This window comes from Molossus molossus, unplaced genomic scaffold (assembly GCF_014108415.1).
Source record: "Molossus molossus isolate mMolMol1 unplaced genomic scaffold, mMolMol1.p scaffold_m16_p_1, whole genome shotgun sequence".
In the NCBI taxonomy this organism is placed as follows: Eukaryota; Metazoa; Chordata; class Mammalia; order Chiroptera; family Molossidae; genus Molossus; species Molossus molossus.
In genome coordinates this window covers 145178635-145190451 of record NW_023425344.1, presented here as the reverse complement: position 1 = coordinate 145190451, position 11817 = coordinate 145178635, and the positions used below count along the sequence as shown (strand labels likewise).

General features: G+C 41.0%; 1 protein-coding gene across 1 annotated transcript; it reads right to left on the bottom strand.

Moving 5' to 3' along the window:
- Nucleotides 1-10645: 10645 nt before the first annotated feature.
- Nucleotides 10646-11587, bottom strand: LOC118643338 (olfactory receptor 10G3). Its single transcript, XM_036281390.1, has one exon. It carries the CDS (start codon nucleotides 11585-11587, stop codon nucleotides 10646-10648), a length of 942 nt encoding a protein of 313 aa, XP_036137283.1.
- Between the last annotated feature and the right edge of the window lie 230 nt (nucleotides 11588-11817).

Sequence of the window (11817 nt, the reverse complement as noted above, 5' to 3'; positions counted from 1 at the left end):
GGGAACCGAACCTCGGGTCTCTCTGGACTGCAGGCTGACGCTCTAACCACTGAGCCAAACTGGCCAGGGTGTTTGTTGATTTATTGATGATAGCCATTCTGGCAGGTGTGAGATGACATCTTAGTGTGGTTTTAATTTGCATTTCTCTGATGACTAGTGATGTTGAGCATCTTTTCATATGTCTATTGGCCATCATTATATCTTTTTTGGAGAATTGTCTATTCAGATCCTTTGCCCATTTTTTAATTGGATTGTTTGTTTGTTTTGGTGAGGAGTTGTATACGTTTTTAAAGATAAATTTTGAATATTAACCCCAAAATTTAGTGGGTTGTCTTTTTATTTTGCTAACGGTTTCCTTGCTGTGCAAAAACTTTTTTGTGTGATGTAGTCTCATTTGCTTGTTTTTTATTTTTATTTTTTGTTTCCCTTGCTAAAGAAGATATATCAGAAAAAATTGTTATGAGAAATGTCCAAGATCTTACTGCCTGTGTTTTTTGCTAGAATTTTTATGGTTTCAAGTCTTACATTTAAGTCCTTTATCCCGTTTGAGTTTATGCTTGTGCATGGTCTAAGAAGTGGTCTAGTTTATTTATTTTTTGCATGTATCTGTCTAATTTCCCAACACCATTTATTGTATAGACTATCTTTATCCCATTGTATGTTCTTGCTTCCTTTGTCAAATTAATTGACCATAAAGGCGTGGGTTGATTTCTGGGGTCTCTATTCTACTATGCCAGTACTAGTCTGTGTTGATTATTATGGCCTCATAGTATAGTTTGATAGATATCAGGTAGTGTGATTCCTCCAACTTTATTCTTCTTTCTCGAGATTGCTATTCGGGTCTTTTGTGGTTCCATATAAATTTTTGAAATATACATTCTGGTTCTGTGAAATACGCCTTTGGTATATATATATTTTAAATATTGATTTTAGAAATAGAAGAAGGGAGAGGAAGAGAAAGATAGAAACAGCAATCTGCTGCCTCCTGCACGCCCCCTACTGGGGATTGAGGCCACCACCCCAGCATGTGCCCTGACCGGAATTCAAACTGGTGAGGTCTTGGTGCTTTGGCTCAACCAATTGAGCCACACTGGCCAGGCACATTTGATATCTTGATAGGAACTTCATTGAATGTATAGATTGCTTTGGGTAGTATGGACATTTTATTTATCAATTTAAAAAATAAATTAAAAATATTAATTTATTTATTCTAGAGAGAGTGAGAAGAAGGGAGAGAGAGTGAGAAACATTGATCTGTTGTTTCACCCATTTATACATTCATTGGTTGATTCTTGTATATGCCCTGATCAGGGATTGAACCTGCAACCTTGGTGTATGGGGACAATGCTCTAACCAACTGAACTACTTGGTCAGGGCTAGTATGGACATTTTAATTATGTTAATTCTGCTTAGCCATGAACACTTATTTGTATCTTCTTTATTTTTTTCTTCAATGTCTTATAATTTTTCCGAGTACAGGTCTTTTACATCTTTGGTTAAATTTATTCCTAAGTCTTTTATTTTATTTTTTTGATGTAATTGTAAATGGGATTTTTTTTTTTTTTTTTTTTTTTTTAGTTTTCCTTTCTGATAGTTCATTATTGGTATATAAATATGTATCAGAATTTCATTCCTTTTAAAGGTTGAATAATATTCTCTTATAGCACATTTTGTTTATCCTTCGTCAGTTAATGGTGATTTGCTACAAACATTCATGTACAAGTTTTGGGAAAATACGGTTTAATCTGAAACTTGAAGGATAAGAAAGAATTAGGCAAGGCTAGCATTGTTAATGAGGGTGAGAATCCAGGTAAAAAAGAAAAGATGGGAGAAGTGAAGTGGGGCCAGATCATTCCGATTTTTGTAAGGACTATGGATTTAATTCTAAATATAGTATCAAAGCCATTTGTCAGTTCTAGTAGTTTTTTTAAAAAATGGCATTCAGCTTGTTTTTTTTCTTCCTTTATTAATTTTAGAGAGGAAGGGGGGAGAGAGAAAGAGAGAGAGAGAGAGAGAGACACATTGATTTGCTGCCTCCTGCATGCCCCACACTGGGGGTCGGGCCCACAACCTGGGCATGTGCCCTGATCGGGAATCCAACCATGGTGCATGGGTTGACACTCAACCACTGAGCCACACTGGCCGGACAGTTCTAGTAGTTTTTTTTGTGGAATCTTTAGGGTTCTCTATACAGTATCATGTCATCTTCCTTTCCCATTTAGATGCGTTTATTTTTTCTTCTTGCCTGATTGCTGTGGATAGAACTTCCAGTACTATGTTGAATAAGAGTGGTAAAAGTCGACATCTCTGTATTGTTCCTGATCTTAGGGGAAACACTTTCAGTTTTTGCCCATTAAGTATGTTGGCTGTGGGTTCGTCATATATAGCCTTTATTACATTGAAGTATGTCCCTCTATTTTCACTTTGCTGAGAGTTTTTATCATAAATGTGTGCTGGATTCTATCAGGTGATTTTTCTGCATCTATTGATATGATCATATGATATTTATTCTTCATTTTGTTTATGTGGTGTATCATGTCTATTGATTTGCAGTTATTATACCTACCTTCTATCCCTGGAATAAATCCCACTTGATCATGGTGTATGACCTTTTTAATGTTTTGCTGGATCCAGTTTGCTAATATTTTGTTGAGGATTTTAGCTTCTGTGTTCATCAAGGATATTGGACTATAATTTTCTTTCTTTGTAGTGTCTTTATCTGGGTTTGGATTTAGGACAATGCTGGCTTCATAAAATGAGCTTGGGAGTCCTCTTTCCTCTTGAAATTTCTGGAATAGTTTGAGAAGGAAAGATAGGTGTTAGTTCTTCTTTAATGTTTGATAAAATTCACCTGTGAAGCCATCTGGTCTAGGACTTTAGTTTGCTGAGAGTTTTTTGATTACTACTTTAATTGCATTTGTTGTAATGTCATTCAGATGTTCTGAGTTTTCCTGATTCCGCTTTTGAAGATTGTATGGTTCTGTAAATGTATTGATTTCATCCTGATTATCCAATTTGTTGGCATATAGTTGTTTGTAATATTTCCTTACAATTCTTTGTATTTATTTGATGTCAGATGTTACTTTCATTTCTGATTTTATTTCTTTGGGTCCTCTCTCTTGCTTTTTTTTTTTATGAGTCTGGTTAAAGGTTTGTCAATTTATTTTATCTTTTCTTTTCTTTTCGCTTCTTTTCTTATCCTCACTCGAGGACATTCTTCCATTTTTTGTTCAGATACAGCAGGAAGGAGAGAGAGAGAAACATCGACGTGAAAGGGACACATCGAGTGGCTGCCTCTCACAGGGCCTATCCAGGGCCAGAGACAAACTGCAACCGAAGTATGTACCCTTAGCAGGAACTGAACCCGGGTCTCTCTGGACCGCAGGCCGATGCTCTAACTGCTGAGCCAAACCGGCCAGGGCGGCTCTACTTTATCTTTTCAAAGAACCAGTTCTCGGTTTCACTGATCTGTATTTTTTGAGACTCTGTTTATTTATGTTCTGATCTTTATTATTTGCTTTTTTTCTATTCACTCTGGGCTTTGTTTGCTGTTCTTTCTGTAGTCCCTTTAAGTGTAAAGTTAGATTATTTGATATTTTTCTTTTTTTAGTGAGGTAAGCCTATAGTGCTGAGGTCCCTGCTACCCACAAGGTGCCCACAGACCTTTGTGGTGGTGGTGGTGGTGGTGGTGGTTGTGGGGTCTCAGAAAATCATCAGGGTGAGGCCAGCAGAGTTTATCAGGCCCAAACAGGTCAAGATTTAGCTGTGTGAAGGGAGGGCTCTGCACTGGTCAGACGTGGGAGGAAAAATGACCCCTTCTTAGAGCCACATAATTTATTCTGTCCCAGGTTCTGCCGAGAGCTGGAACTCAGCAGGGCAGGGCTGCCAGGAGTTGGGAGGGTGGGACTAGTGCATCTCCCATGAGAGGAAGCACCAGTTAGATTTCAAGGAAGGAGAGATGGGTGGTTTTTGTCCCAGAGCCACATAACTTAGTCACTGACACCCCCTGAGTCTGCCTCTACACCACTGGCCAGGCAGCTGACTCCTCAGCAGGGTGTGAGCTCTTCAGGGTGGGGTAACAAGTAGTCTAGATGGATTCTGGCAGCTGTCTCTTCAGCTCTCTCCCCAGAGCCACCTAATCTCTCCTCACACAACTCTAGTCCACTCTGCCCTCCCTCTGCCAGAGTCCAGGGTGAGTGGCTGTGAACAAGATTTTGTGTGTTAGACCTTTAAGAGGGTGTCTGTGTCTCTAGCAGACTCCCCTCTCTCTCTGGGGGACAGAATCCCCACTGATTTTCACAGCCAGATGTTATGTGATCACCTCCTCCCAGCTCTGGTGCTCTGGGCTGGGGAGCCCAGTGTGAGGTTGAGATACCATGCTCCTCAGAGGAAGCTTTGCAGCTGAAACAGCACTCCCATCTGAGCCTCTGCCTGTGGGGGTGGGGCAGCCCTTTTCACATTTCTGCCCTTCCTACCAGTCTCAATATGGTTTCTTCTGCAAATCCTTGGTTATGAGACTTCTGTTCAGCTAGTCTTTGGTTGGTTATTTAGGTTGATTGTTCTATATTTTAATTGTAATTCCTTCAAAACTTAAACCTGATTGAATAGACAAATACTTTAAAAATATATATACGTTAAAACATTGTTTTTAATTTAATTGATTTTTTTTGAGACAGAGAGAAAAACATTGATTTATTGTTCTACTCATCTATGCATTCATTGGTTGATTCTTGTATGTGCCCTGTCCAGGGATTGAATCTGCATGTATCAGGTGACTCTCCAACTGACTGAACTATTCAGTCAGAGCACAACTACTTGAATGCATTCATAAATTTAAATATTCTCGTCCATAACCTTCATCCAGGCTATGACCCCTCAGCTGAACTGTTGCAACAGTCTTTCAATAAGAGTCTTTACTGTGTTTTGCCCTCTATAATCTATTCATTACATAGCAGTGAATGTGACAATAATAAAACACAAGTCAAATATAGTCAATAATATTGTAATAACTATGTATGGTGTCAGATGGGTACTAGACTTATCAGTGTAGTCACTTTGTAAGTTATATAAATGTCTAATCACTGTATTGTACACCTGAAACTAATATAATATTTTATGTCACATGTAATGGAAAAAGCCCCAAAACCCAACAACCCACTCCCCTCCAAGTCAGATCATGTTAATGTGGATCTTTGATTCAGTCAATGGTTTTGATATTATATTTAGAATGAAATCCACAGTCCTTACAAAAATCTGAATGATATGGCCCAACTTCATTTCTCCCATCTTTTCTTTTATACCTGGATTCTCACCCTCATTAACAATGCTAGCCTTGCCTAATTCTTTCTTACCCTTCAAGTTTCAGATTAAACCATATTTCCCCAAAACTTGTACATGAATGTTTGTAGCAAATCACCACTGACTGATGAAGGATAAACAAAATGTGCTATAAGAAAATATTATTCAACCTTAAAAAGGAATTAAATTCTGATACATACTTCAACATGGATGAACCTTAAAGACATTATGTTAAGTGAAAAGTACTTAGAGCAAATATTGTATAATTCCACTTATATGAGGAATCTAGAATAAGCAAATTACGTTTTTGTTTTTTTTTTTGTTCAGATAGAGTGGGAGGGAGAGAGAGAGCGAGAGCGCGAGAGAGAAACATTGACGTGAAAGGGACACATCGAGTGGCTGCCACCCACACGACCCAACCAGGGCTGGGGACAAACTGCAACCGAGGTACATTCCCTTAACGGGAACTGAAACGGGGTCTTTCTGGACCGCAGGCCAATGCTCTAACTGCTGAGCCAAAGCGACCAGGGCTAAAAAAATTACTTAATTATATGACACAATTCTGTATATTTTAAACTTTGATTCTCCTCTACTATCCACACACTTTTTCATTGCTAGGCAAACCTTTTTTTACATCAGTGTTCTATACCATGGTCTGGGAATAATGGCTCCAGCCCATTAGTTTGTGGAGATTAGGTGGGGCCTGAATCACTTGAAAAGTTCTGGACTATGGAAGAAGGATGCTTGGAAGGGCTGATTGGTCAGGCTGAAAGGATCAACAAGCAGAGAAACAAAGACAGTGGCCTGTCCCAGGAGGTTTAGAAAAGCTCTTGAGATCAGACAAAGATAAGGCTGCCAAGGCATTTGAATAATTATTCTAGAGTGTGGTTCCAGGGCAATCATTTGGAAAACAAGGTTCGTCTAAGAGAGGTCTTTGGATATCAGGATCTTAGGTCATAGTAGTCAGGAGAGTATTAAAGGTAGAGTAGTTGCAAACATCACCAGTTTCCTGCTTCTTCCCTCAGACCCTAGGCCCTGCCCTTTCTCTTTAAAGGTCTCTCAGCCTTTCTTCACTTCCTTTTTGCTGCCTCTCTGGAAAACTATAAATATTATTTTCCCCAGAACCTTTGATTGCTAGATTCTCTGGTCACAGAATCTTGAGGCTACTTAGGAGGCTTAGGGATTGGATGAGAGCAGATTTGGTGGAGGCTAGCTTGTTCCTGTGTTGGGTCCAACTTGGTTGAAGGATTTCTGTTATAGTTGTATCTTGTCCTTCTGTGCTGCCTCTCCTTCTTATCTATATAACTTGCAGCAAAGAGAGGTCCAGGGAATTGAGACAAAGCTGCGTTGGGGGCTCAAGGGTCCAGGCTCTTCCTTTTGCTTATCTCCACTCTTCTGCTCTTGATGTTTCAATTCATTAAATGGAACACAGAATGAGGTCTGCTTTGAGTGTCAGACCAGAGAGTCTTAGCATCTTGCAGTGTTAGAAAGTGATGGGTCAGTATCCAAGTTACATTGTCCCACTCTATCCAGCCCCAGTTTCCTATAGCTGGGTGCTATAACATCACAGCCTAAGATGAGAGAGGCTCAGAAATCTCTCCAGCCACAGCATTTTCATGACCTAACTCTCCAGGAGCCTCAGCCTGAGGCCAAGTAAAGGAACACACAGAGGTTTAAGATTGGGTGGGTATGTGAAGTCTTTCACTGGAAGGGTAGAAGTAGACATGGCAACTGTTCTTTGGTCCCAAAGAGAAGAGTGGGAAAACAGGAGTGTGTAAGGGGCTAAGTGAGGTTTTCACAAGTAAGGCAGAATGAGCCCTATAGAAAAGGGGAAGTTGCCCTGGCCGGTTTGGCTCAGTGGTTGGAGCGTCGGCCTGTGGAGCAGAGAGTCCTGGGTTCGGTTCCTGCTGGGGGCACGTACCAAAAAAAAAAAAAGAAAGGGGAAAGTTGGTGGAGCTTTTCTCTTGAGCAGATATTAAGCAGTTTTCTAATGGAAGGGTTTTATATTTGCAGCTGATATAGTGGGCTGGTGGATTCATCTAAATTGGAGCAGAGCGAAGACTTTTCCTTGGCCCCAAAGGTTCTAAGATTTGTGTTCATCTCCAAGATGTATAACTCTGAGCAATTCATTTTATCTTTCTGAAATTTAGTTGCTAAAAATTAGTTACCATCATACCTGCCATATTTCATGGATAGGGTGATGGTCTTATACATGTGAGAGGTCTTTGTAAACCTAGACTTTTTAAAAAAAATATTTTAATTTATTTTATTTATTTATTCATTTATTTATTTTTTCTTTTTAAAATTAATTTATTTTTGTTACAGATGTTTCTCCTTTTTTCCCCCATTGACACCCTCCTCTCCATCCCCCGACCCCGTCCCCAGCTTTGTTGTCCGTGTCTATCAGTTATGCGTACATGCATATAAGTTCTGTGGTTTATCTTTTCCCTCCCTCCTCTTTATTGATTTTAGAGAGAGAGGAAGGGAGAGGGAAAGAGAGATAGAAACATTGATGAAAGAGAACATCAATTGGCCACCTCCTGCATATCCCCCCACTGGGGATCAGGCCCACAACCTGGGCATGTGTCCTGGCCGGAATCAAATGGGTGACCTCTTGGTGCATGGGTCAATGCTCAACCACTGAGCCACACTGGCCGGACTCAATAGTCTTTCTCTGTTTCCTACTGCCTTTCTCTTTTGCACCCCTTAGAATGACCCCCATGTGGTTTATAAAAATCCTTCTGTTTTGGTTTGAATTTATCTTCAGGCTTTAGCCTGGGAACCCCAAAACACTCCACCCATAGAACTGAATAAAGACATGTAAGAATATTATTTTATTAATAATTAAGAAAAGAGCTATGATAATAATTGTGCTAAGCACCTAGGAAAATAGGAACAAGATATATAATAGCCTTTGGAAATTTTTTTGGTTCATGAGCTCTAGATTTATGCTTATTTTTATAATTCATTATCTAACCATTTTATATGTTAAATATCTTGAAATTATTTAATAAATAATTTTTTAGTTTGAAGTAGTTGGTATCTAGTGGACTGTTTGTTTTCTGAACAGGATATAGAGAAATTGAAAATGGTTAGTTTTCAGTCTTCTATATTTTAGGTGGACTCGTGAGTGCTTTGGAGATAAACATTCATATGACTAAACTGTTGACCCTCTGCTATGACCAAGAGACTTTGCTTTATTAACATAATTTCATCACATGGGTAAAGCAAGCATCTGATATAAAAAGCTGAGAATGAGGTAGAAGCATAGTAGGTTATGATTGGAGGTATGAATGGGTTGAATCCAGATAGTATATATAAAATGTGTTTTTATTGATTTTTTTTTAGAGAGAGAGGAAACAAGAGAGATAGAAACATTGATGTGAGAGAAATACATCAGTCGGCTGCCTCCTGCATGCACCTTACTGGGGATGGAGCCCAAAATCTGGGCATGTGCCCTGACTGGGAATTGAACCCTGAGACCTCTCAGTCCATGGGATGGTGTTCAATCCACTGAGCCACACCTGCCGGGTGAAACCAGGGATATTGCACAAAATTTTCCCACATTGATTAGGCCTTGGACTAACTCAATGAAAGCCTGTCAACCTTATGGATCTAAATTGATATGAAATATTAATTTGGATAAATTATCCTAGTGCCTTGATTAATTGTCCTATTATTACTATTATTTTTTAAAACTTTATTGGTTTTAGAGAGGAAGGGGAGGGAGAGAAAAAACATCAATGTGAGAAAGAAACATTGATTGGTTGTCTCCTGCATGTGCTCCAACCTGGGATGAAACCCGAAACCTGGGAAAGTACCCTGACTGGGAATCAAACCCACCACCCTCTGGTATACAGGACAACGCTCCAACCAATGAGTCAGGCTGGTCAAGGCTGTCCTATTTTCTTTTTTTTTTTCAATCCTCACCCAAGGACATTTTTCTGTTTATCTTCAGATAGAGTGGGAGGGAGGGAAAGAGAGAGAGAGAAACATCGACGTGAGAGGGACACATCAACTGGTCGCCTCTTGCACAACCCCAACTGGGGCCAGGAATGAACAGCAACCTAGGTATATGCCCTAGACTGGAATCGAACCTCAGACTCATAGGTCCATGAGCCAATACTCTAATCACTGAGCCAAACTGACCAGGGCTATCCTATTTTCTTTTAATGGGAAATTTCATATAGAGCTTTACTTTTTGGTGAGGAGGAATTTATAATAGAGACATTTGAAAAGACTGATTGCATTCTCCTTTTTGAATTGTTTAATTTGGTTTGGTTTGTGAAAACATCAGTTTAAGAGAAGCTTTATTTCTTCAGCAGACAAGGTAGAATAAGTACTTTAGTTCCTTTATATTTATTTTATTTTATTTTTTTTTCCTTCAGAAGAGTGGGAGGGAGGGGGAAAAGAGTGAGAGAGAGAGAGAGAGAGAGAAAGAGAGAGAGAGAAACATCAACGTGAGAGGGAGGGACACATCGACTGGTTGTCTCCTGCATGACCCCGACCAGGGCCAGGGACGAACTGCAACCGAGGTATGTACCCTTGACCGGAATCGAACCCACAACTCATTGGTCCGCGGGCCCATGCTCTAACTGCTAAACCAAACCAGCCAGGGCTTTAGTTCCTTTTTATAACCCATTGTGGCCTCAGGAAGTCCCCAAAGCCAGACCTGTAAAAATGCACAAAGCAGAGCATCTATGGTTTTTCTCCTAGCACTAGCTCCTAAGGTATATATTCAATTGGAACAGAACTGAAGAACAGTCTCCCATCAAAAGAAACATAGGCCATCCTATGAGGTCTTGACCATAGTCAGCCTAGAGATTAAAAAGCCCACTGGAGCCCTGGCTGGTTTGGCTCAGCGGTAGAGTGTTGGCTTGCGGACCAATGAGTCGCAGGTTCGATTCCAGTCAAGGGCACATATCTTGGTTGCAGTTTGTCCCTGGCCCTGGTCGAGGTCATGCGGGAGGCAACCAGTTGATGTGTCCCTCTCACATCGATGTTTCTCTCTCCCTTTCTCTCCCTCCTACTCTATCTGGAAAAAAAAAAAGCCCACTGGATATTTTTGGTATGCCAATCCTCTGGATGTCTAAGTGTGCCATGTTTTGCTATCTTCTGAGTAGACTGAATCTCACTCTCTTATTCTTGGAGCAGCTGAGTTGAACTGGAAGAGACGCTAAAGAACTGCTAGAAAGTAGTATTCTACCTTGAACTGTGTTTGATCTTAATGAACTGATGTGGCTGCATAAAAGAGGAAAAGCAAGAGGAAAAAGAAAAACTTACTGGTATCTAAACATTAGAAAAAAATGATAAAGGTGAAGGTTCCCCCAGTGGGGGACAGACACTTTCAAACCTGACAGCCAGTTCCATGACCTCCTGCCATTCTCTTCAGGGCCAGCTTCACCTCTTGGTTCCGCAGAGTGTAGATGATGGGGTTGAGAAAAGGAGTGAGGGCTGTGGGGAACAGGGCAGCTGCCCCACCCAGGGGGCTGTTGGTTTCAGGCCTCAGGTAGACAAAGGCACAAGGCACATAGTACACAGTCACCACAGTTACATGGGCTCCACAAGTTGAAAAGGCCCGCCGCCGCCCATCGGCTGTACGGATACTCAGGATGGCCTGAATGATCCGTATGTAGGAGAGGAGAATCAGGGAGAAGCAACTGGCAACCACCACCCCAATGTCCACAAAGGTCACCAGCTCGTTGACTGTTGTATCAGCACAGGCCAGCCTCAAAACTGCAGGGATGTCACAGAAGAAGTACTCTACCTGGTTGGGCCCACAGTAAGGCAGACGGAAGGTTAGGATGGCCTGGATAGCTCCGTGGATAGATCCTGCCACCCAAGCCCCAGCCACAAGTAAGGTACTTAGCTTAGCATTCATGAGGACAGGGTAGCGCAGGGGCCGGCATATTGCCAGGTACCTGTCATAGGCCATCAGGGTGTAGAGGAAGCACTGGGTGCTGCCCAGGAAGTGATAGAAATAGAGTTGAGCGACACAGCAACCAAATGAGATGGGTGTGATGCCTAAAGTGAAGTTCATCATCAGTCGAGGAACAATGATGGTGGAGATGGCCATGTCAATGATGGAGAGAACACCAAGAAAGATGTACATGGGACGGGCACGGAGCTGCACGTCTACCCAAACGGTGATTAGAATAAGCAGGTTCCCCAGCTGAGTCAGGATGTAGATCAGTAAAAAGAACACAAAAAGAAATGTCCTTAGCCTGAGAGGGTAGGGGATTCCTGTCAGGATAAACTCAGTCAACGATGTGCTGTTGACTCTTTTCATCTTCTGGAGAGTTCTTACCTAGAGAATGGACAAAACAGGACTTAGCAAGGAGGGAAGAGGAAAGTGAGGACGAACTAGAGAAAGAGATTATAAAAATCAGAGACAGTGGCAGAGAAGTTTCTCTCTTATATGGAGAGATGACAAGTAGGGAGAAAGTATATTCTGTGGCAGGGGCTGGCCTGTTTTATAAATAAAGTTTTATTGGAACACAGCCATGCTCATTTATGTAC